The sequence below is a fragment of the Chiloscyllium punctatum genome, chromosome 34, assembly GCF_047496795.1.
Source record: "Chiloscyllium punctatum isolate Juve2018m chromosome 34, sChiPun1.3, whole genome shotgun sequence".
NCBI classification, from domain to species: domain Eukaryota; kingdom Metazoa; phylum Chordata; class Chondrichthyes; order Orectolobiformes; family Hemiscylliidae; genus Chiloscyllium; species Chiloscyllium punctatum.
Window position 1 is genome coordinate 51,097,736 of NC_092772.1, and position 25,685 is coordinate 51,123,420.

At 59.7% G+C, this 25,685-nt stretch overlaps 1 protein-coding gene across 1 annotated transcript in view; it reads right to left on the bottom strand.

The window, feature by feature from the left end:
* The window catches only part of LOC140458948 (uncharacterized), a 57,223-nt gene extending 33,209 nt beyond the window's left edge, over positions 1–24,014 (bottom strand). Inside the window, exon 1 of the mRNA XM_072553683.1 lies at positions 23,716–24,014. Coding sequence (XP_072409784.1) covers positions 23,716–24,014 — 299 coding nt within the window. The remainder of the gene's footprint in view (positions 1–23,715) is intronic.
* Positions 24,015–25,685: the final 1,671 nt, after the last annotated feature.

A 25,685-nucleotide genomic window follows, 5' to 3' on the forward strand; every position in this document is an offset into this window, starting at 1 on the left:
CACAGACACACTCTATACCCCACCCCCCCACAGACACACTCTATCCCCACCCCCCACAGACACACTCTAACCCCACACCCCCCACAGACACACTCTATCCCCACACACACCCACAGACACACTCTATCCCCACACACCCCCACAGACACACTCTAACCCCACCCCCCACAGACACACTCTATCCCCACCCCGCACAGACACACTCTAACCCCACACCCCCCACAGACACACTCTATCCCCACCCCCCACAGACACACTCTATCCCCATACACCCCCACAGACACACTCTATCCCCACACCCCCACAGACACACTCTAACCCCACACCCCCACAGACACACTCTATCCCCACCCCCCCACAGACACACTCTATCCCCATACACCCCCACAGACACACTCTAACCCCACACCCCCACAGACACACTCTATCCCCACCCCCCCCACAGACACACTCTATCCCCACCCCCCCCACAGACACACTCTATCCCCACCCCCCCCACCGACACACTCTATCCCCACACACCCCCACAGACACACTCTAACCCCACACCCCCACAGACACACTCTATCCCCACCCCCCCCACAGACACACTCTATCCCCACACACCCCCACAGACACACTCTATACCCACCCCCCACAGACACACTCTATCCCCATACACCCCCACAGACACACTCTATACCCACACCCCCCACAGACACACTCTAACCCCACACCCCCCACAGACACACTCTATCCCCACCCCCCACAGACACACTCTAACCCCACACCCCCCACAGACACACTCTATCCCCACACACCCCCACAGACACACTCTATCCCCACCCCCCATAGACACACTCTATACCCCACACCCCCACAGACACACTCTATACCCACCCCCCACAGACACACTCTAACCCCACACCCCCATAGACACACTCTATCCCCACCCCCCACAGACACACTCTAACCCCACCCCCCATAGACACACTCTATCCCCACACCCCCCCCACAGACACACTCTATCCCCACCCCCCACAGACACACTCTATCCCCACACCCCCCCCACAGACACACTCTATCCCACACACCCCCACAGACACACTCTATCCCCACCCCCCCACAGACACACTCTATCCCCACACCCCCCCACAGACACACTCTATCCCCACACACACCCACAGACACACTCTATCCCCACCCCCCACAGACACACTCTATCCCACACACCCCCACAGACACACTCTAACCCCACCCCCCACAGACACACTCTATCCCACACACCCCCACAGACACACTCTATCCCCATACACCCCCACAGACACACTCTATCCCCACACCCCCACAGACACACTCTATCCCCACCCCCCCACAGACACACTCTATCCCCACACCCCCCACAGACACACTCTATCCCCACACCCCCCACAGACACACTCTATACCCCACACCCCCACAGACACACTCTATCCCCACACCCCCCCACAGACACACTCTATCCCCACACCCCCCCACAGATACACTCTATCCCCACACACCCCCCACAGACACACTCTATCCCCACACACCCCCACAGACACACTCTATACCCACCCCCCACAGACACACTCTATCCCCATACACCCCCACAGACACACTCTATCCCCACACCCCCATAGACACACTCTATCCCCACCCCCCCCCACAGACACACTCTAACCCCACCCCCCCACAGACACACTCTAACCCCACCCCCCCACAGACACACTCTATACCCACCCCGCACAGACACACTCTATACCCACACCCCCCCACAGACACACTCTAACCCCACCCCCCCACAGACACACTCTATCCCCACACCCCCCACAGACACACTCTATCCCCACACCCCCCACAGACACACTCTATACCCACATCCCCCACAGGCACACTCAAACCCCACCCCCCCACAGACACACTCTATACCCACCCCCCCACAGACACACTCTAACCCCACCCCCCCCCACAGACACACTCTATCCCCACCCCCCCACAGACACACTCTATACCCACCCCCCACAGACACACTCTAACCCCACCCCCCCACAGACACACTCTATACCCCACACCCCGCACAGACACACTCAATCCCCACCCCCCCCACAGACACACTCTAACCCCACCCCCCCACAGACACACTCTATCCCCACCCCCCCACAGACACACTCTATCCCCACACACCCCACAGACACACTCTATCCCCACCCCCCCCACAGACACACTCTATACCCCACACCCCCCATAGACACACTCTATCCCCACACACCCCCACAGACACACTCTATCCCCACCCCCCACAGACACACTCTAACCCCACACCCCCCACAGACACACTCTATCCCCACACCCCCGCACAGACACACTCTATCCCCACACCTCCCCACAGACACACTCTATCCCCACACCCCCCACAGACACACTCTATCCCCACCCCCCCCCCACAGACACACTCTAACCCCACACCCCCCACAGACACACTCTATCCCCACACACCCCCACAGACACACTCTATCCCCACCCCCCATAGACACACTCTATACCCCACACCCCCACAGACACACTCTATACCCACCCCCCACAGACACACTCTAACCCCACACCCCCATAGACACACTCTATCCCCACCCCCCACAGACACACTCTAACCCCACCCCCCATAGACACACTCTATCCCCACACCCCCCCACAGACACACTCTATCCCCACACCCCACAGACACACTCTATCCCCACACCCCCCCCACAGACACACTCTATCCCACACACCCCCACAGACACACTCTATCCCCACCCCCCCACAGACACACTCTATCCCCACACCCCCCCACAGACACACTCTATCCCCACACACCCCCACAGACACACTCTATCCCCACCCCCCACAGACACACTCTATCCCACACACCCCCACAGACACACTCTAACCCCACCCCCCACAGACACACGCTATCCCACACACCCCCACAGACACACTCTATCCCCACACCCCCCACAGACACACTCTATCCCCACCCCCCATAGACACACTCTATCCCACACACCCCACAGACACACTCTATCCCCACACACCCCCACAGACACACTCTATCCCCACACCCCCACAGACACACTCTATCCCCACACCCCCCACAGACACACTCTATCCCCACACCCCCACAGACACACTCTATACCCACACACCCCCACAGACACACTCTAACCCCACACCCCCACAGACACACTCTATCCCCACACCCCCCACAGACACACTCTATCCCCACACCCCCACAGACACACTCTATACCCACACACCCCCACAGACACACTCTATCCCCACACACCCCCACAGACACACTCTATCCCCACACCCCCACAGACACACTCTATCCCCACACCCCCCACAGACACACTCTATCCCCACACCCCCACAGACACACTCTATACCCACACCCCCCACAGACACACTCTATCCCCACACACCCCCACAGACACACTCTATCCCCACACCCCCCACAGACACACTCTAACCCCACACCCCCCATAGACACACTCTATCCCCACACACCCCCACAGACACACTCTATCCCCACACCCCCACAGACACACTCTATACCCACACCCCCCACAGACACACTCTATCCCCACACCCCCCACAGACACACTCTATCCCCACACACCCCCACAGACACACTCTAACCCCACACACCCCCACAGACACACTCTATACCCACACACCCCCACAGACACACTCTATACCCACACACCCCCACAGACACACTCTAACCCCACACCCCCCCACAGACACACTCTATCCCCACACACCCCCACAGACACACTCTAACCCCACACACCCCCACAGACACACTCTAACCCCACACACCCCCACAGACACACTCTATCCCCACACACTCCCCATAGACACACTCTATCCCACACACCCCCACAGACACACTCTATCCCCACCCCCCACAGACACACTCTATCCCCACACCCCCCCCACAGACACACTCTATCCCCACACCCCCCACAGACACACTCCATCCCCACACCCCCCCACAGACACACTCTATCCCCACACACTCCCCATAGACACACTCTATCCCACACACTCCCCATAGACACACTCTATCCCACACACCCCCACAGACACACTCTATCCCCACCCCCCACAGACACACTCTATCCCCACACCCCCCCACAGACACACTCTATCCCCACACACTCCCCATAGACACACTCTATCCCACACACCCCCACAGACACACTCTATCCCCACCCCCCACAGACACACTCTATCCCCACACCCCCCCCACAGACACACTCTATCCCCACACCCCCCACAGACACACTCTATCCCCACACCCCCCACAGACACACTCTATCCCCACCCCCCACAGACACACTCTATCCCACACACCCCCACAGACACACTCTATCCCCACCCCCCACAGACACACTCTATCCCCACACCCCCCCCACAGACACACTCTATCCCCACACACCCCCACAGACACACTCTATCCCCACCCCCCATAGACACACTCTATACCCACCCCCCATAGACACACTCTATCCCACACACCCCCCACAGACACACTCTATCCCCACCCCCCACAGACACACTCTATCCCCACCCCCCCACAGACACACTCTATACCCACCCCCCACAGACACACTCTATCCCCACACCCCCCACAGACACACTCTATACCCAACCCCCACAGACACACTCTAACCCCAACCCCCCCCACAGACACACTCTATCCCCACACCCCCCACAGACACACTCTAACCCCACACCCCCACAGACACACTCTACCCCCACCCCCCCCAGACACACTCTATCCCCACACCCCCCACAGACACACTCTAACCCCACACCCCCACAGACACACTCTACCCCCACCCCCCCCCCCCCCACTCCTCCCCACCCACCCCCACCCCACCCCCCCCCACGACCCACCACCCACCCCCCACCCCCCCACCCCCCCCCCCACCCCCCCCCCCCCCCCCCCCCCCCCCCAGACACACTCTATCCCCACACACCCCCCACAGACACACTCTATCCCCACACCCCCCACAGACACACTCTAACCCCACACCCCCCACAGACACACTCTAACCCCACCCCCCACAGACACACTCTATCCCCACACCCCCCACAGACACACTCTATCCCCACACCCGCCACAGACACACTCTAACCCCACACCCCCCACAGACACACTCTATCCCCACACACCCCACAGACACACTCTATCCCCACACCCCCCACAGACACAATCTAAACCCACACCCCCCACAGACACACTCTATCCCCACACACCCCCCACAGACACACTCTATCCCCACACCCCCCACAGACACACTCTAACCCCACACCCCCCACAGACACACTCTAACCCTACACACCCACAGACACACTCTATACCCACACCCCCCACAGACACACTCTATCCCCACACACCCCCACAGACACACTCTATACACACCCTCCACAGACACACTCTATCCCCACCCCCCACAGACACACTCTATACCCACCCCCACAGACACACTCTATACCCACCCCGCACAGACACACACTATCCCCACACCCCCCACAGACACACTCTATACCCCACCCCCCATAGACACACTCTAACCCCACACCCCCCACAGACACACTCGAACCCCACACCCCCGCACAGACACACTCTATCCCCACCCCCCACAGACACACTCTATCCCCACACCCCCCCACAGACACACTCTATCCCCACACCCCCCATAGACAAACTCTATCCCCACACCCCCCACAGACACACTCTATCCCCACACCCCCCACAGACACACTCTATCCCCACACCCCCCCACAGACACACTCTATACACACACCCCCACAGACACACTCTATCCCCACACCCCCCACAGACACACTCTATCCCCACCCCCCACAGACACACTCTATCCCCACACCCCCCACAGACACACTCTATCCCCACACCCCCACAGACACACTCTATCCCCACACCCCCCACAGACACACTCTATACCCACCCCCCCACAGACACACTCTATCCCCACACCCCACACAGACACACTCTATACCCACCCCCCCACAGACACACTCTATCCCCACACCCCCCACAGACACACTCTATCCCCACCCCCCCACAGACACACTCTATCCCCACCCCCCACAGACACACTCTATACCCACCCCCCACAGACACACTCTATACCCACCCCCCCACAGACACACTCTATCCCCACACCCCCCACAGACACACTCTATCCCCACCCCCCATAGACACACTCTAACCCCACACCCCCCACAGACACACTCTATCCCCACCCCCACAGACACACTCTATCCCCACCCCCCCACAGACACACTCTATCCCCACCCCCCCACAGATACACTCTATACCCCACCCCCCATAGACACACTCTATACCCCACACCCCCCCACAGACACACTCTATACCCACACCCCCACATACACTCTCTATCCCCACACACCCCCACAGACACACTCTATACCCACCCCCCCACAGACACACTCTATCCCCACACCCCCCACAGACACACTCTATCCCCACACCCTCCCACAGACACACTCTATCCCCACACCCCCACAGACACACTCTATCCCCACACCCCCCACAGACACACTCTATCCCCACACCCTCCCACAGACACACTCTATCCCCACACCCCCACAGACACACTCTATCCCCACCCCCCCCCCACAGACACACTCTATCCCCACACCCTCCCACAGACACACTCTATCCCCACACCCCCCACAGACACACTCTATCCCCACACCCCCCACAGACACACTCTATCCCCACACCTCCCACAGACACACTCTATCCCCACACCCCCCACAGACACACTCTATCCCCACACCCTCCCACAGACACACTCTATCCCCACACCCCCACAGACACACTCTATCCCCACACCTCCCACAGACACACTCTATCCCCACACCCCCCACAGACACACTCTAACCCCACCCCCCACAGACACACTCTAACCCCACACCCCCCATAGACACACTCTATCCCCACACCCCCCATAGACACACTCTATCCCCACACCCCCCACAGACACACTCTATACCCACACACCCCCACAGACACACTCTATCCCCACACCCCCACAGACACACTCTATCCCCACACCCCGCCACAGACACACTCTAACCCCACCCCCCACAGACACACTCTAACCCCACACCCCCCATAGGCACACTCTATCCCCACACCCCCCACAGACACACTCTATCCCCACACCCCCCCACAGACACACTCTATCCCCACACCCCCCCACAGACACACTCTATACCCCACCCCCCATAGACACACTCTATCCCCACACCCCCCACAGACACACTCTATCCCCACACCCCCCACAGACACACTCTAACCCCACACCCCCCACAGACACACTCTATCCCCACACCCCCCACAGACACACTCTAACCCCACCCCCCACAGACACACTCTAACCCCACACCCCCCATAGACACACTCTATCCCCACACCCCCCACAGACACACTCTATCCCCACCCCCCCACAGACACACTCTATACCCCACCCCCCATAGACACACTCTAACCCCACACCCCCCACAGATACACTCTATACCCCACCCCCCATAGACACACTCTATCCCCACACCCCACAGACACACTCTATCCCCACACACCCCCCACAGACACACTCTATCCCCACACCCCCACAGACACACTCTAACCCCACACCCCCCACAGACACACTCTATCCCCACACCCCCCCACAGACACACTCTATCCCCACACCCCCACAGACACACTCTAACCCCACACCCTCCACAGACACACTCTATCCCCACCCCCCACAGACACACTCTAACCCCACACCCCCCACAGACACACTCTATACCCCACCCCCCATAGACACACTCTATACCCCACACCCCCCCACAGACACACTCTATCCCCACCCCCCACAGACACACTCTATACCCCACACCCCCCACAGACACACTCTATCCCCACACCCCCCACAGACACACTCTATACCCCACACCCCCCCACAGACACACTCTATCCCCACACCCCCCACAGACACACTCTAACCCCACACCCCCCCACAGACACACTCTATACCCACACCCCCCCACAGACAACTCTATCCCCACACCCCCCACAGACACACTCTATACCCCACCCCCGACAGACACACTCTATCCCCACACCCCCCACAGACACACTCTATCCCCACCCCCCACAGACACACTCTATCCCCACCCCCCCCCCACAGACACACTCTATACCCACACCCCCAACAGACACACTCTATCCCCACACCCCCCCCACAGACACACTCTATCCCCACCCCCCACAGACACACTCTATACCCACACCCCCAACAGACACACTCTATCCCCACACCCCCCACAGACACACTCTATCCCCACACCCCCCACAGACACACTCTATCCCCACACCCCCCCACAGACACACTCTATCCCCACCCCCCCACAGACACACTCTATCCCCACCCCCCCACAGACACACTCTATCCCCACACACCCCCACAGACACACTCTATACCCACCCCCCACAGACACACTCTAACCCCACACCCCGCCACAGACACACTCTATCCCCACACACCCCACAGACACACTCTATCCCCAACCCCCCACAGACACACTCTATCCCCAACCCCCCACAGACACACTCTATCCCCACCCCCCACAGACACACTCTAACCCCACACCCCCCCACAGACACACTCTATCCCCACCCCCCACAGACACACTCTAACCCCACACCCCCCCACAGACACACTCTATCCCCAACCCCCCACAGACACACTCTATCCCCAACCCCCATAGACACATTCTATCCCCACACACCCCACAGACACACTCTATCCCCACCCCCCCCACAGACACACTGACCCCCACAGACACACTCCATCCCCACCCCCCCACAGACACACTGACTCCCACACCCCCACAGACACACTCTATCCCCACCCACCTACAGACACATTGCCCCACCCCCATAGAGACACAGCCCCCCATAGACACACTGACCCCACGCCCCACATAGACACATTGCCCCACCCCCATAGAGACACCCCCCCACCCCAGAGACAAACTGACCCCCACCATCGAAACACTGTAGCCACATTCCCATAGACACACTGTATCCTCACCCCCCACATAGACATACTGTAACACACACACACTCCTACAAACTCACACACATACTCACACACACCCTCCTACACACACACTCTCACACACACACGCCTACACACACACTCTCACACACACACGCCTACACACATGCTCTCACACACACACACTCCTACACTCTCACACACACACTCCTACACTCTCACACACACACACTCCTACACTCTCACACACACACACTCCTACACTCTCACACACACACTCCTACACTCACACACACACTCCTACACTCACACACACACACTCCTACACTCACACACACACTCCTACACACACACTCTCACACACACACGCCTACACACACGCTCTCACACACACACACTCCTACACTCTCACACACACACACTCCTACACTCTCACACACACACTCCTACACTCACACACACACTCCTACACTCACACACACACACTCCTACACTCTCACACACACACTCCTACACTCACACACACACTCCTACACTCACACACACACACTCCTACACTCACACACACACTCCTACACACACACTCTCACACACACACGCCTACACACACGCTCTCACACACACACACTCCTACACTCACACACACACACTCCTACACTCTCACACACACACTCCTACACTCACACACACACTCCTACACTCACACACACACACTCCTACACTCACACACACCCTCCTACACACACACTCTCACACACACACTCCTACACTCTCACACACACACACTCCTACACTCTCACACACACTCCTACACTCACACACACACTCCTACACTCACACACACACACTCCTACACTCACACACACACACTCCTACACTCACACACACCCTCCTACACACACACTCTCACACACACACACTCCTACACTCTCACACACACACTCCTACACTCACACACACACACTCCTACACTCACACACACCCTCCTACACACACACTCTCACACACACACACTCCTACACTCTCACACACACACTCCTACACTCACACACACACTCCTACACTCACACACACACACTCCTACACTCACACACACCCTCCTACACACACACTCTCACACACACACTCCTACACTCTCACACACACACACTCCTACACTCTCACACACACTCCTACACTCACACACACACTCCTACACTCACACACACACACTCCTACACTCACACACACACACTCCTACACTCACACACACCCTCCTACACACACACTCTCACACACACACACTCCTACACTCTCACACACACACTCCTACACTCACACACACACACTCCTACACTCACACACACCCTCCTACACACACACTCTCACACACACACACTCCTACACTCTCACACACACACTCCTACACTCACACACACACACTCCTACACTCACACACACCCTCCTACACACACACTCTCACACACACACTCCTACACTCTCACACACACACGCCTACACACATGCTCTCACACACACACACTCCTACACTCTCACACACACACTCCTACACTCTCACACACACACACTCCTACACTCTCACACACACACACTCCTACACTCTCACACACACACTCCTACACTCACACACACACTCCTACACTCACACACACACACTCCTACACGCACACTCTCACACACACACGCCTACACACACGCTCTCACACACACACACTCCTACACTCTCACACACACACACTCCTACACTCTCACACACACACTCCTACACTCACACACACACTCCTACACTCACACACACACACTCCTACACTCACACACACCCTCCTACACACACACTCTCACACACACACTCCTACACTCTCACACACACACACTCCTACACTCTCACACACACTCCTACACTCACACACACACTCCTACACTCACACACACACACTCCTACACTCACACACACACACTCCTACACTCACACACACCCTCCTACACACACACTCTCACACACACACACTCCTACACTCTCACACACACACTCCTACACTCACACACACACACTCCTACACTCACACACACACACTCCTACACTCACACACACCCTCCTACACACACACTCTCACACACACACTCCTACACTCTCACACACACACACTCCTACACTCTCACACACACTCCTACACTCACACACACACTCCTACACTCACACACACACACTCCTACACTCACACACACACACTCCTACACTCACACACACACACTCCTACACACACACTCTCACACACACACACTCCTACACTCTCACACACACACTCCTACACTCACACACACACTCCTACACTCTCACACACACACTCCTACACTCACACACACACACTCCTACACTCACACACACACTCCTACACTCACACACACACACTCCTACACTCACACACACCCTCCTACACACACACTCTCACACACACACACTCCTACACTCTCACACACACACTCCTACACTCACACACACACACTCCTACACTCTCACACACACACTCCTACACTCACACACACACACTCCTACACTCACACACACACTCCTACACTCACACACACACACTCCTACACTCACACACACACACTCCTACACTCACACACACCCTCCTACACACACACTCTCACACACACACACTCCTACACTCTCACACACACACTCCTACACTCTCACACACACACTCCTACACTCACACACACACTCCTACACTCACACACACACACTCCTACACTCACACACACCCTCCTACACACACACTCTCACACACACACGCCTACACACACGCTCTCACACACACACACTCCTACACTCTCACACACACACACTCCTACACTCACACTCACACTCTCACACACACACACTCCTACACTCTCACACACACACTCCTACACTCTCACACACACACACTCCTACACTCTCACACACACACTCCTACACTCACACACACACACTCCTACACACACACTCTCACACACACACACACACACACACACACACTCCTACACACACTCTCACACACACACTCTCACACACACACACTCCTACACACACACTCTCACACACACACACACACACACACTCCTACACACACACTCTCACACACACACACTCCTACACACACACTCCTACACACACACTCTCACACACACACACACACACACTCCTACACACACACTCTCACACACACACACACACACTCCTACACACACACTCTCACACATGCACACAATCCTACACTCTCACACACACACTCCTACACACACAATCACACACACACACACTACAAAACACACTCTCTCACACACACACACTCCTACACACACTCACACACACACTCACACTCCTACACACACACACACACACACACACTCCGACACTCTCTCACACACACACACACTCCTACACTCTCACACACACAATCCTACACTCTCACACACACAATCCTACACTCTCACACACAAACTCACACTCACACACTCCTATACTCTCACACACACACTCCTACACACACGCTGTCACGCACACACTCACACACACACTCACACACACACTCCTACACTCACACACACACTCACACACACACTCCTACACTCACACACACACTCTCACACGCACATAGAAACACACTAACACTCACACATACTCTCGCACACACTCACCCCTCCCCCAGTGTGATACTGACAGTGCCCCCTCCCCCCCAGTGTGATACTGACAGTGCCCCCTCCCCCCAGTGTGATACTGACAGTGTGCCCCTCCCCAGTGTGATACTGACAGTGCCCCCCCCTCCCAGTGTGATACTGACAGTGCCCCCTCCCTCCCAGTGTGATACTGACAGTGCCCCCCCCAGTGTGATACTGACAGTGCCCCCCCTCCCCCCCAGTGTGATACTGACAGTGCCCCCTCCCCCCAGTGTGATACTGACAGTGCCCCCCTCCCCCCAGTGTGATACTGACAGTGCCCCCTCCCCCCAGTGTGATACTGACAGTGCCCCCTCCCCCCAGTGTGATACTGACAGTGCCCCCTCCCCCCCAGTGTGATACTGACAGTGCCCCCCCAGTGTGATACTGACAGTGCCCCCTCCCCCAGTGTGATACTGACAGTGCCCCCTCCCCCAGTGTGATACTGACAGTGCCCCCTCCACCCCAGTGTGATACTGACAGTGCCCCTCCCCCCCAGTGTGATACTGACAGTGCCCCCACCACCCCCAGTGTGATACTGACAGTGCCCCCTCCCCCAGTGTGATACTGACAGTGCCCCCCTCCCCCCCAGTGTGATACTGACAGTGCCCCCCTCCACCCCAGTGTGATACTGACAGTGCCCCTCCCCCCCAGTGTGATACTGACAGTGCCCCCCCTCCCCCAGTGTGATACTGACAGTGCATCCCCTCCCCCCCAGTGTGATACTGACAGTGCCCCCCTCCACCCCAGTGTGCTACTGACAGTGCCCCTCCCTCCCAGTGTGATACTGACAGTGCCCCCCTCCCCCAGTGTGATACTGACAGTGCCCCCCTCCCCCAGTGTGATACTGACAGTGACCCCTCCCCCCAGTGTGATACTGACAGTGCCCCCTCCCCCAGTGTGATACTGACAGTGTCCCCTCCCCCCAGTGTGATACTGACAGTGCCCCCCCAGTGTGATACTGACAGTGCCCCCTCCCCCAGTGTGATACTGACAATGCCCCCTCCCCCAGTGTGATACTGACAGTGCCCCCTCCCCCCCAGTGTGATACTAACAGTGCTCCCCTCCCCCAGTGTGATACTGACAGTGCCCCCTCCCCCCAGTGTGATACTGACAGTGCCCCCTCCCCCAGTGTGATACTAACAGTGCTCCCCTCCCCCAGTGTGATACTGACAGTGCTCCCCTCCCCCCAGTGTGATACTGACAGTGCCCCCTCCCCCAGTGTGATACTGACAGTGCCCCCCTCCCCCCAGTGTGATACTGACAGTGCCCCCCTCCCCCAGTGTGATACTGACAGTGCCCCCTCCCCCAGTGTGATACTGACAGTGCTCCCCTCCCCCCAGTGTGATACTGACAGTGCCCCCTCCCCCCAGTGTGATACTGACAGTGCTCCCCTCCCCCCAGTGTGATACTGACAGTGCCCCCCCAGTGTGATACTGACAGTGTCCCCTCCCCCAGTGTGATACTGACAGTGCCCCCCTCCCCCAGTGTGATACTGACAGTGCCCCCTCCCCCAGTGTGATACTGACAGTGCCCCCCCTCCCCCCCAGTGTGACACTGACAGTGCACCCCCACCCCCAGTGTGATACTGACAATGCACCCCTCCCCCCCAGTGTGATACTGACAGTGCCCCCTCCCCCCCAGTGTGATACTGACATTGCCCCCTCCCCCAGTGTGATACTGACAGTGCCCCCTCCCCCAGTGTGATACTGACAGTGCCCCCCCTCCCCCAGTGTGATACTGACATTGCCCCCTCCCTCCCAGTGTGATGCTGACAGTGCCCCCTCCCCCCAGTGTGATACTGACAGTGCCCCCTCCCTCCCAGTGTGATACTGACAGTGCCCCCTCCCCCCAGTGTGATACTGACAGTGCCCCCCCTCCCCAGTATGATACTGACAGTGCCCCCTCCCCCCAGTGTGATACTGACAGTGTCCCCCTCCCCCCAGTGTGATGCTGACAGTGCCCCCTCCCCCAGTGTGATGCTGACAGTGCCTCCCCCCCAGTGTGATGTTGACAGTGCCCCCCTCCCCCAGTGTGATACTGACAGTGTCCCCCTCCCCCCAGTGTGATACTGACAGTGCCCCCTCCCCCAGTGTGATGCTGACAGTGCCTCCCCCCCAGTGTGATGCTGACAGTGCCTCCCCCCCAGTGTGATGTTGACAGTGCCCCCTCCCCCCAGTGTGATACTGACAGTGTCCCCCTCCCCCCAGTGTGATACTGACAGTGCCCCCTCCCCCAGTGTGATGCTGACAGTGCCTCCCCCCCAGTGTGATGTTGACAGTGCCCCCCTCCCCCCAGTGTGATACTGACAGTGCCCCCTCCCCCCAGTGTGATACTGACAGTGTCCCCCTCACCCCAGTGTGATACTGACAGTGCCCCCTCCCCCAGTGTGATGCTGACAGTGCCTCCCTCCCCCCAGTGTGATGCTGACAGTGCCCCCTCCCCCCAGTGTGATGCTGACAGTGCCCCCCTCCCCCCAGTGTGATGCTGACAGTGTCCCCTCCCCCCCAGTGTGATGCTGACAGTGCCCCCCTCCCCCAGTGTGATACTGACAGTGCCCCCTCCCCCAGTGTGATACTGACAGTGCCCCCTCCCCCCCAGTGTGATACTGACAGTGCCCCCACCCCCCCAGTGTGATACTGACAGTGCCCCCTCCCCCCCAGTGTGATACTGACAGTGCCCACTCCCCCCAGTGTGATACTGACAGTGCCCCCTCCCCCCCAGTGTGATGCTGACAGTGCCCCCCTCCCCCAGTGTGATGCTGACAGTGCCCCCCTCCCCCCAGTGTGATGCTGACAGTGCCTCCCCCCCCAGTGTGATGTTGACAGTGCCCCCCTCCCCCAGTGTGATACTGACAGTGCCCCCCTCCCCCCAGTGTGATACTGACAGTGCCCCCCCCCCAGTGTGATGCTGACAGTGCCCCCCCTCACCCCAGTGTGATACTGACAGTGCCCCCTCCCCCCCAGTGTGATACTGACAGTGCCCCCTCCCCCAGTGTGATACTGACAGTGCCCCCCTCCCCCCAGTGTGATGCTGACAGTGCCCCCTCCCCCAGTATGATGCTGACAGTGCCCCCCTCCCCCCAGTGTGATACTGACAGTGCCCCCCTCCCCCCAGTGTGATACTGACAGTGCCCCCCTCTCCCCAGTTTGATACTGACAGTGCCCCCTCCCCCCCAGTGTGATACTGACAGTGCCCCCTCCCCCAGTGTGATACTGTCAGTGCCCCTCCCCCCAGTGTGATACTGACAGTGCCCCCTCCCCCAGTGTGATACTGACAGTGCCCCCCTCCCCCCAGTTTGATACTGACAGTGCCCCCCTCCCCCCAGTTTGATACTGACAGTGCCCCCTCCCCCAGTGTGATGCTGACAGTGCCCCCCCTCCCCCCAGTGTGATACTGACAGTGCCCCCCTCCCCCCAGTGTGATACTGACAGTGCCCCCTCCCCCAGTATGCTGACAGTGCCCCCCCTCCCCCCAGGGTGATACTGACAGTGCCCCCCTCCCCCCAGTGTGATACTGACAGTGCCCCCTCCCCCATTATGATACTGACAGCACCCCCTCCCCCAGTGTGATACTGACAGTGCCCCCTCCCCCCCAGTGTGATACTGACAGTGCCCCCTCCCCCCAGTGTGATACTGACAGTGCCCCCTCCCCCAGTGTGATACTGACAGTGCCCCCCCTCTCCCCCAGTGTGATACTGACAGTGCCCCCTCCCCCAGTGTGATGCTGACAGTGCCCCCTTCCCCCCAGTGTGATACTGACAGTGCCCCCTCCCCCCAGTGTGATACTGACAGTGCCCCCTCCCCCAGTATGATGCTGACAGTGTCCCCCTCCCCCCAGTGTGATACTGACAGTGCCCCCTCCCCCCAGTGTGATACTGACAGTGCCCCCTCCCCCAGTATGATGCTGACAGTGTCCCCCTCCCCCCAGTGTGATACTGACAGTGCCCCCTCCCCCCAGTGTGATACTGACAGTGCCCCTCCCCCCCAGTGTGATACTGACAGTGTCCCCCTCCCCCCAGTGTGATACTGACAGTGCCCCCTCACCCCAGTGTGATACTGACAGTGCCCCCCTCCCCCCCAGTGTGATACTGACAGTGCCCCTCCCCCCAGTGTGATGCTGACAGTGCCCCCTACCTCCAGTGTGATACTGACAGTGCCCCTCCCCCCAGTGTGATACTGACAGTGCCCCCCTCCCCCCCAGTGTGATACTGACAGTGCCCCCCTCCCCCCCAGTGTGATACTGACAGTGCCCCTCCCCCCAGTGTGATGCTGACAGTGCCCCCCTCACCCCAGTGTGATACTGACAGTGCCCCCCTCCCCCCAGTGTGATACTGACAGTGCCCCTCCCCCCAGTGTGATGCTGACAGTGTCCCCTCCCCCCAGTGTGATACTGACAGTGCCCCCTCCCCCAGTGTGATACTGACAGTGCCCCCCCTCCCCCAGTGTGATACTGACAGTGCCCCCCCTCACCCAGTGTGATACTGACAGTGCCCCCCTCCCCAGTGTGATACTGACAGTGCCCCCACCCCAGTGTGATACTGACAGTGCCCCCCCCTCCCCCAGTGTGATACTGACAGTGCCCCCCTCCCCCAGTGTGATACTGACAGTGCCCCCTCCCCCCAGTGTGATACTGACAGTGCCCCCTCCCCCCCAGTGTGATACTGACAGTGCCCCCTCCCCCCAGTGAGATGCTGACAGTGCCCCCTCCCCCCCAGTGTGATACTGACAGTGCCCCCCTCCCCCAGTGTGATACTGGCAGTGCCCCCCTCCCCCCAGTGTGATACTGACAGTGCCCCCCTCCCCCAGTGTGATACTGAGAGTGCCCCCTCCCCCAGTGTGATGCTGACAGTGCCCCCTCCCCCAGTGTGATACTGACAGTGCCCCCCCTCCCCCCCAGTGTGACACTGACAGTGCACCCCCTCCCCCCAGTGTGATACTGACAATGCACCCCTCCCCCCCAGTGTGATACTGACAGTGCCCCCTCCCCCCCAGTGTGACACTGACAGTGCCCCCCAGTGTGATACTGACAGTGCCCCTCCCCCCCAGTGTGATACTGACAGTGCCCCTCCCCCCCCAGTGTGATACTGACAGTGCCCCCCTCCCCCAGTGTGATACTGACATTGCCCCCTCCCTCCCAGTGTGATGCTGACAGTGCCCCCTCCCCCAGTGTGATACTGACAGTGCCCCCTCCCTCCCAGTGTGATACTGACAGTGCCCCCCCTCCCCAGTATGATACTGACAGTGCCCCCTCCCCCCAGTGTGATGCTGACAGTGCCCCCTCCCCCAGTGTGATGCTGACAGTGCCTCCCCCCCAGTGTGATGTTGACAGTGCCCCCCTCCCCCCAGTGTGATGCTGACAGTGCCCCCCTCCCCCCAGTGTGATACTGACAGTGTCCCCCTCACCCCAGTGTGATACTGACAGTGCCCCCTCCCCCAGTGTGATGCTGACAGTGCCTCCCCCCCCAGTGTGATGTTGACAGTGCCCCCCTCCCCCCAGTGTGATGCTGACAGTGCCCCCTCCCCCCCAGTGTGATGCTGACAGTGCCCCCCTCCCCCCAGTGTGATGCTGACAGTGCCCCCTCCCCCCCAGTGTGATGCTGACAGTGCCCCCCTCCCCCAGTGTGATACTGACAGTGCCCCCTCCCCCAGTGTGATACTGACAGTGCCCCCTCCCCCCCAGTGTGATACTGACAGTGCCCCCACCCCCCCAGTGTGATACTGACAGTGCCCCCTCCCCCCAGTGTGATACTGACAGTGCCCCCTCCCCCCAGTGTGATACTGACAGTGTGCCCCTCCCCAGTGTGATACTGACAGTGCCCCCCTCCCCCAGTGTGATGCTGACAGTGCCCCCCTCCCCCCAGTGTGATGCTGACAGTGCCTCCCCCCCCAGTGTGATGTTGACAGTGCCCCCCTCCCCCAGTGTGATACTGACAGTGCCCCCCTCCCCCCAGTGTGATACTGACAGTGCCCCCTCCCCCCCAGTGTGATGCTGACAGTGCCCCCCCTCACCCCAGTGTGATACTGACAGTGCCCCCTCCCCCCAGTGTGATACTGACAGTGCCCCCTCCCCCAGTATGATGCTGACAGTGCACCCTCCCCCCCAGTGTGATACTGACAGTGCCCCCTCCCCCCCAGTGTGATACTGACAGTGCCCCCTCCCCCAGTGTGATACTGTCAGTGCCCCTCCCCCCCAGTGTGATACTGACAGTGCCCCCTCCCCCAGTGTGATACTGACAGTGCCCCCTCCCCCAGTGTGATACTGACAGTGCCCCCCTCCCCCCAGTGTGATACTGACAGTGCCCCCTCCCCCAGTATGATGCTGACAGTGCCCCCCCTCCCCCCAGTGTGATACTGACAGTGCCCCCCTCCCCCCAGTGTGATACTGACAGTGCCCCCCTCTCCCCAGTTTGATACTGACAGTGCACCCTCCCCCCCAGTGTGATACTGACAGTGCCCCCCTCCCCCCAGTGTGATACTGACAGCACCCCCTCCCCCAGTGTGATACTGACAGTGCCCCCTCCCCCCCAGTGTGATACTGACAGTGCCCCCTCCCCCCAGTGTGATACTGACAGTGCCCCCTCCCCCAGTGTGATACTGACAGTGCCCCCCCTCTCCCCCAGTGTGATACTGACAGTGCCCCCTCCCCCAGTGTGATGCTGACAGTGCCCCCTTCCCCCCAGTGTGATACTGACAGTGCCCCCTCCCCCCAGTGTGATACTGACAGTGCCCCCTCCCCCAGTATGATGCTGACAGTGTCCCCCTCCCCCCAGTGTGATACTGACAGTGCCCCCTCCCCCCAGTGTGATACTGACAGTGCCCCCTCCCCCAGTATGATGCTGACAGTGTCCCCCTCCCCCCAGTGTGATACTGACAGTGCCCCCTCCCCCCAGTGTGATACTGACAGTGCCCCCACCACCCCCAGTGTGATACTGACAGTGTCCCCCTCCCCCCAGTGTGATACTGACAGTGCCCCCTCACCCCAGTGTGATACTGACAGTGCCCCCCTCCCCCCCAGTGTGATACTGACAGTGCCCCTCCCCCCAGTGTGATGCTGACAGTGCCCCCTCCCCCCAGTGTGATACTGACAGTGCCCCTCCCCCCAGTGTGATGCTGACAGTGTCCCCTCCCCCCAGTGTGATACTGACAGTGCCCCCTCCCCCAGTGTGATACTGACAGTGCCCCCCTCCCCCAGTGTGATACTGACAGTGCCCCCCTCCCCCAGTATGATACTGACAATGCCCCCTCCCCCAGTGTGATACTGACAGTGCCCCCCTCCCCCAGTGTGATACTGAGAGTGCCCCCTCCCCCAGTATGATACTGACAATGCCCCCTCCCCCAGTGTGATACTGACAGTGCCCCCCCCAGTATGATACTGACAATGCCCCCTCCCCCAGTGTGATACTGACAGTGCCCCCTCCCCCAGTGTGATACTGACAGTGCCCCCTCCCTCCCAGTGTGATGCTGACAATGCCCCCTCCCCCAGTGTGATACTGACAATGCCCCCTCCCCCAGTGTGATACTGACAGTGCCCCCTCCCCCAGTGTGATACTGACAGTGCCCCCTCCCTCCCAGTGTGATGCTGACAATGCCCCCTCCCCCAGTGTGATACTGACAATGCCCCCTCCCCCAGTGTGATACTGACAGTGCCCCCCCCAGTGTGATACTGACAGTGTCCCCCCTCCCCCCAGTGTGATGCTGACAGTCCCCCCTCCCCCAGTGTGATACTGACAGCACCCCTCCCCCCAGTGTGATACTGACAGTGCCCCCCCAGTGTGATACTGACAGTGCCCCCCCCAGTATGATACTGACAATGCCTCCTCCCCCAGTGTGATACTGACAGTGCCCCCCCCAGTGTGGTACTGACAGTGTCCCCCTCCCCCCAGTTTGATGCTGACAGTGTCCCCTCCCCCCCAGTGTGATGCTGACAGTGTCCCCTCCCCCCCAGTGTGATACTGACAGTGCCCCCCCCCAGTGTGATACTGACAGTGCCCCCCTCCCCCCAGTGTGATACTGACAGTGCCCCCCTCCCCCCAGTTTGATGCTGACAGTGTCCCCTCCCCCCCAGTGTGATAATGACAATGCCCCCCTCCCCCCCAGTCTGATACTGACAGTGCCCCCCCAGTGTGATACTGACAGTGCCCCCCTCTCCCCCAGTGTGATACTGACAGTGCCCCCTCCCCCCAGTGTGATACTGACAGTGCCCCCTCCCCCCCCCCAGTGTGATACTGACAGTGCCCCCTCCCCCCCCCCCAGTCTGATACTGACAGTGCCCCCCCAGTGTGATACTGACAGTGCCCCCTCCCCCAGTGTGATACTGACAGTGTCCCCTCCCCCCAGTGTGATACTGACAATGCCCCCACCCCCAGTGTGATACTGACAGTGCCCCCTCCCCCAGTGTGATACTGACAGTGCCCCCTCCCCCAGTGTGATACTGACAGTGTCCCCTCCCCCCAGTGTGATACTGACAATGCCCCCACCCCCAGTGTGATACTGACAGTGCCCCCTCCCCCAGTGTGATACTGACAGTGCCCCCCTCCCCCCAGTGCGATACTGACAGTGCCTCCTCCCTCCCAGTGTGATACTGACAGTGCCCCCCTCCCCCCCAGTGTGATACTGACAGTGCCCCCCTCCCCACAGTGTGATACTGACAGTGCCCCCTCCCCCCAGTGTGATACTGACAGTGCCCCCCTCCCTCCCAGTGTGATACTGACAGTGCCCCCTCCCCCCAGTGTGATACTGACAGTGCCCCCCTCCCCACAGTGTGATACTGACAGTGCCCCCTCCCCCAATTGTGATACTGACAGCGCCCCCTCCCCCAGTGTGATACTGACAGCGCCCCCTCCCCCAGTGTGATACTGACAGTGCCCCCTCCCCCAGTGTGATACTGACAGTGCCCCCCGCCCCCAGTGTGATACTGACAGTGCCCCCCTCCCCCAGTGTGATACTGACAGTGCCCCCCTCCCCCCAGTGTGATACTGACAGTGCCCCCTCCCTCCCAGTGTGATACTGACAGCGCCCCCTCCCCCAGTGTGATACTGACAGTGCCCCCCTCCCCCAGTGTGATACTGACAGTGCCCCCCTCCCCACAGTGTGATACTGACAGTGCCCCCTCCCCCCAGTGTGATACTGACAGTGCCCCCTCCCTCCCAGTGTGATACTGACAGCGCCCCCTCCCCCCAGTGTGATACTGACAGTGCCCCCTCCCCCCAGTGTGATGCTGACAGTGCCCCCCCTCCCCCAGTATGATACTGACAGTGTCCCCTCCCTCCAGTGTGATACTGACAGTGCCCACTCCCCCCAGTGTGATACTGACAGTGCCCCCTCCCCCAGTGTGATACTGACAGTGTCCCCTCCCCCCAGTGTGATACTGACAGCACCCCCCCTCCCCCAGTGTGATACTGACAGTGCCCCCTCCCCCAGTGTGATACTGACAGTGCCCCCTCCCCCAGTGTGATACTGACAGTGTCCCCTCCCCCAGTGTGATGCTGACAGTGTCCCCTCCCCCCAGTGTGATGTTGACAGTGCCCCCTCCCCCCCAGTGTGATGCTGACAGTGTCCCCTCCCCCCAGTGTGATACTGACAGCACCCCCCCCTCCCCCAGTGTGATACTGACAGTGCCCCCTCCCCCAGTGTGTTACTGACAGTGTCCCCTCCCCCAGTGTGATACTGACAGTGCCCCCCCACTGTGATACTGACAGCACCCCCCCCCCCAGTGTGATACTGACAGTGCCCCCTCCCCCAGTGTGATACTGACAGTGCCCCCTCCCCCAGTGTGATGCTGACAGTGTCCCCTCCCCCCAGTGTGATGTTGACAGTGCCCCCTCCCCCCCAGTGTGATACTGACAGTGCCCCCTCCCCCCAGTGTGATGCTGACAGTGTCCCCTCCCCCCAGTGTGATACTGACGGTGCCCCCTCCCCCTCCAGTGTGATACTGACAGTGCCCCCTCCCCCTCCAGTGTGATACTGGCAGTGCCCCCCCCAGTGTGATACTGACGGTGCCCCCTCCTCCCAGTGTGATACTGACAGTGCCCCTCCTCCCCCAGTGTGATACTGACAGTGCCCCCTCCCCCCCAGTGTCATACTGACAGTGCCCCTCCCCCCCAGTGTGATACTGACAGTGCCCCTCCTCCCCCAGTGTGATACTGACAGTGCCCCCTCCCCCCCAGTGTGATACTGACAGTGCCCCTCCTCCCCCAGTGTGATACTGACAGTGCCCCCCCTCCCCCAGTGTGATACTGACAGTGCCCCTCCCCCCCAGTGTGATACTGACAGTGCCCCTCCTCCCCCAGTGTGATACTGACAGTGCCCCTCCCCCCCAGTGTGATACTGACAGTGCCCCTCCCCCCCAGTGTGATACTGACAGTGCCCCTCCTCCCCCAGTGTGATACTGACAGTGCCCCTCCTCCCCCAGTGTGATACTGACAGTGCCCCTCCCCCCAGTGTGATACTGACAGTGCCCCCTCCCCCAGTGTGATGCTGACAGTGCCTCCTCCCCCAGTGTGATACTGACAGTGCCCCTCCCCCCCAGTGTGATACTGACAGTGCCCCTCCTCCCCCAGTGTGATACTGACAGTGCCCCTCCCCCAGTGTGATACTGACAGTGCCCCCCCTCCCCCAGTGTGATACTGACAGTGCCCCTCCCCCCCAGTGTGATACTGACAGTGCCCCCTCCCCCAGTGTGATACTGACAGTGCCCCCCCCTCCCCCAGTGTGATACTGACAGTGCCCCTCCCCCCCAGTGTGATAATGACAGTGCCCCTCCCCTCCCAGTGTGATACTGACAGTGCCCCCTCCCCCAGTGTGATACTGACAGTGCCCCCTCCCCCCCAGTGTGATGCTGACAGTGCCCCCCCCCCCACCCCCCCACTGTGCCCGGTACCTTGTTGAGTGCTGCCAACTTGTTGACCAGGAGCTCCACGTCCTCGAAGTTGTCCTCGTCCTCCTCGTCCTCCTCTCCCTCGCCCTCCTCCAGCGCTGAGGCCTGACTGGTCGATCGCCGGCCCTCGCTGAGCCGTGATTGGCCGCCCCGGGCTTGGAAGGGTTCAACCACGATGGATTCCATGCCGCGGATCTCGCACCGGCAGAACGGACAACTCCGCCCGTCCGACTCCTGGCATGGGTCAAAGGTCGCAGAGCGGGGTGGGTGGGTGCGAATCATCGCTAACAATATTACCACCCCCACCCCCCACTGCCACGGAGTCGAAGCCCTTCGGCCCACTATGCTAGCCCACCGGGGAGATCTCTGGTCAACCCCCACTCTCCCTGCCCTTCGTCCCGAGAGATCCCCTCCCTCAAGTGAGAATACCACCCCCCCCACCCTCGCCCCACAAATATTTTTCCCATCTCACACTCCCCCACCCCCCACCCAACTCTCCCGGTTCCAAGGTTCCCTGTTGGGATCACAACAACAACAACTTACCGCGGTTAGACAAACGCAGCTCTTGTCCACTCCCACCCCCTCCCCTCTTCTTCCGGTTCTTTCTCCCCTTGCCCCCTCCCTCCTTGCTCTGTGCCCCTCTGCCCCCTGGAGGTGACCCTCATCACTTAGTCTTTCACAAGGTGCACCCCCCCACCCCACTCTCCCCCTTCCTTTCTCTCCCTCCCCCACCTCACCCATCCACTCCTGGACTCCCTCCCACCCTCTCCAACCTCTGTCCTAACTCTCAGCATGCCCAAAGCCCGAGGACCTGAAGGCCGCTCCCACATCTCCCCGGATCATGACGGCACAGCAGGAGACCGCTCTGCCTTCTCCTGTACTAGGAGAGAGCGGGGACTGCAGATGGTGGAGGGTCAGAGTCGAGAGTGTGGCGCTGGAAAAGCACAGCAGGTCCGGCAGCAGCCGAGGAGCAGGAGGGTCGACATTCCTGACGAAGGGATCATACCCGAAACGTCAGTCCTCCTGCTCCTCGGATGCTGCCTGACCTGCTCCAGTCCTACCCCCCCCCCCCCTACCCCCCTGCCCCGGCAATGCCAATCACCTGCTCCCTTCTCCAGACACCAGCCCTCTCCAAATAAACCGCTCGAATTGTACAGCACAGAAACAGACCCTTCGGTCCAACCCGTCCATGCTGACCCAGATATCCCAACCCAATCTAGTCCCACCCGGCCCATATCCCCCCAAACCCCTTCCTATTCATGTCCCCATCCAGATGCCTCTTAAATGCTGTCATTGTACCACCCTCCACCACTTCCTCTGGCAGCTCATTCCATACACGTACCACCCTCTGGGTGAAAAAGTTGCCCCTTAGGTCTCTTTTATATCTTTCCCCTCTCACCCTAAACCTATGCCCCTCTAGTTCTGGACTCCCCCACCCCAGGGAAAAGACCTTGTCTATTTACCCTATCCATGCCCCTCATGATTTTATAAACCTCTATAAGGTCACCCCTCAGCCTCCGACACTCCAGGGAAAACAGCCCCAGCCTGTTCAGCCTCTCCCTGTAGCTCAGACCCTCCAACCCTGGCAACATCCTTGTAAATCTTTTCTGAACACTTACAAGTTTCACAACATCTTTCCGACAGGAAGGAGACCAGAATTGCACACAATATTCCAACAGTGGACTAACCAATGTCCTGTACAGGTGTGCCATTTAAAAGAGACCTAAGGGGCAACTTTTTCACCCAGAGGGTGGTACGTGTATGGAATGAGCTGCCAGAGGAAGTGGTGGAGGGTGGTACAATGACAGCATTTAAAAGGCATCTGGATGGGGACATGAATAGGAAGGGGTTTGGAGGGATAGGGGCAAGTGCTGGCAAATGGGACTGGGTTGTGATATCTGGGTCAGCATGGACGGGTTGGGCCCGAAGGGTCTGTTTCTGTGCTGTACATCT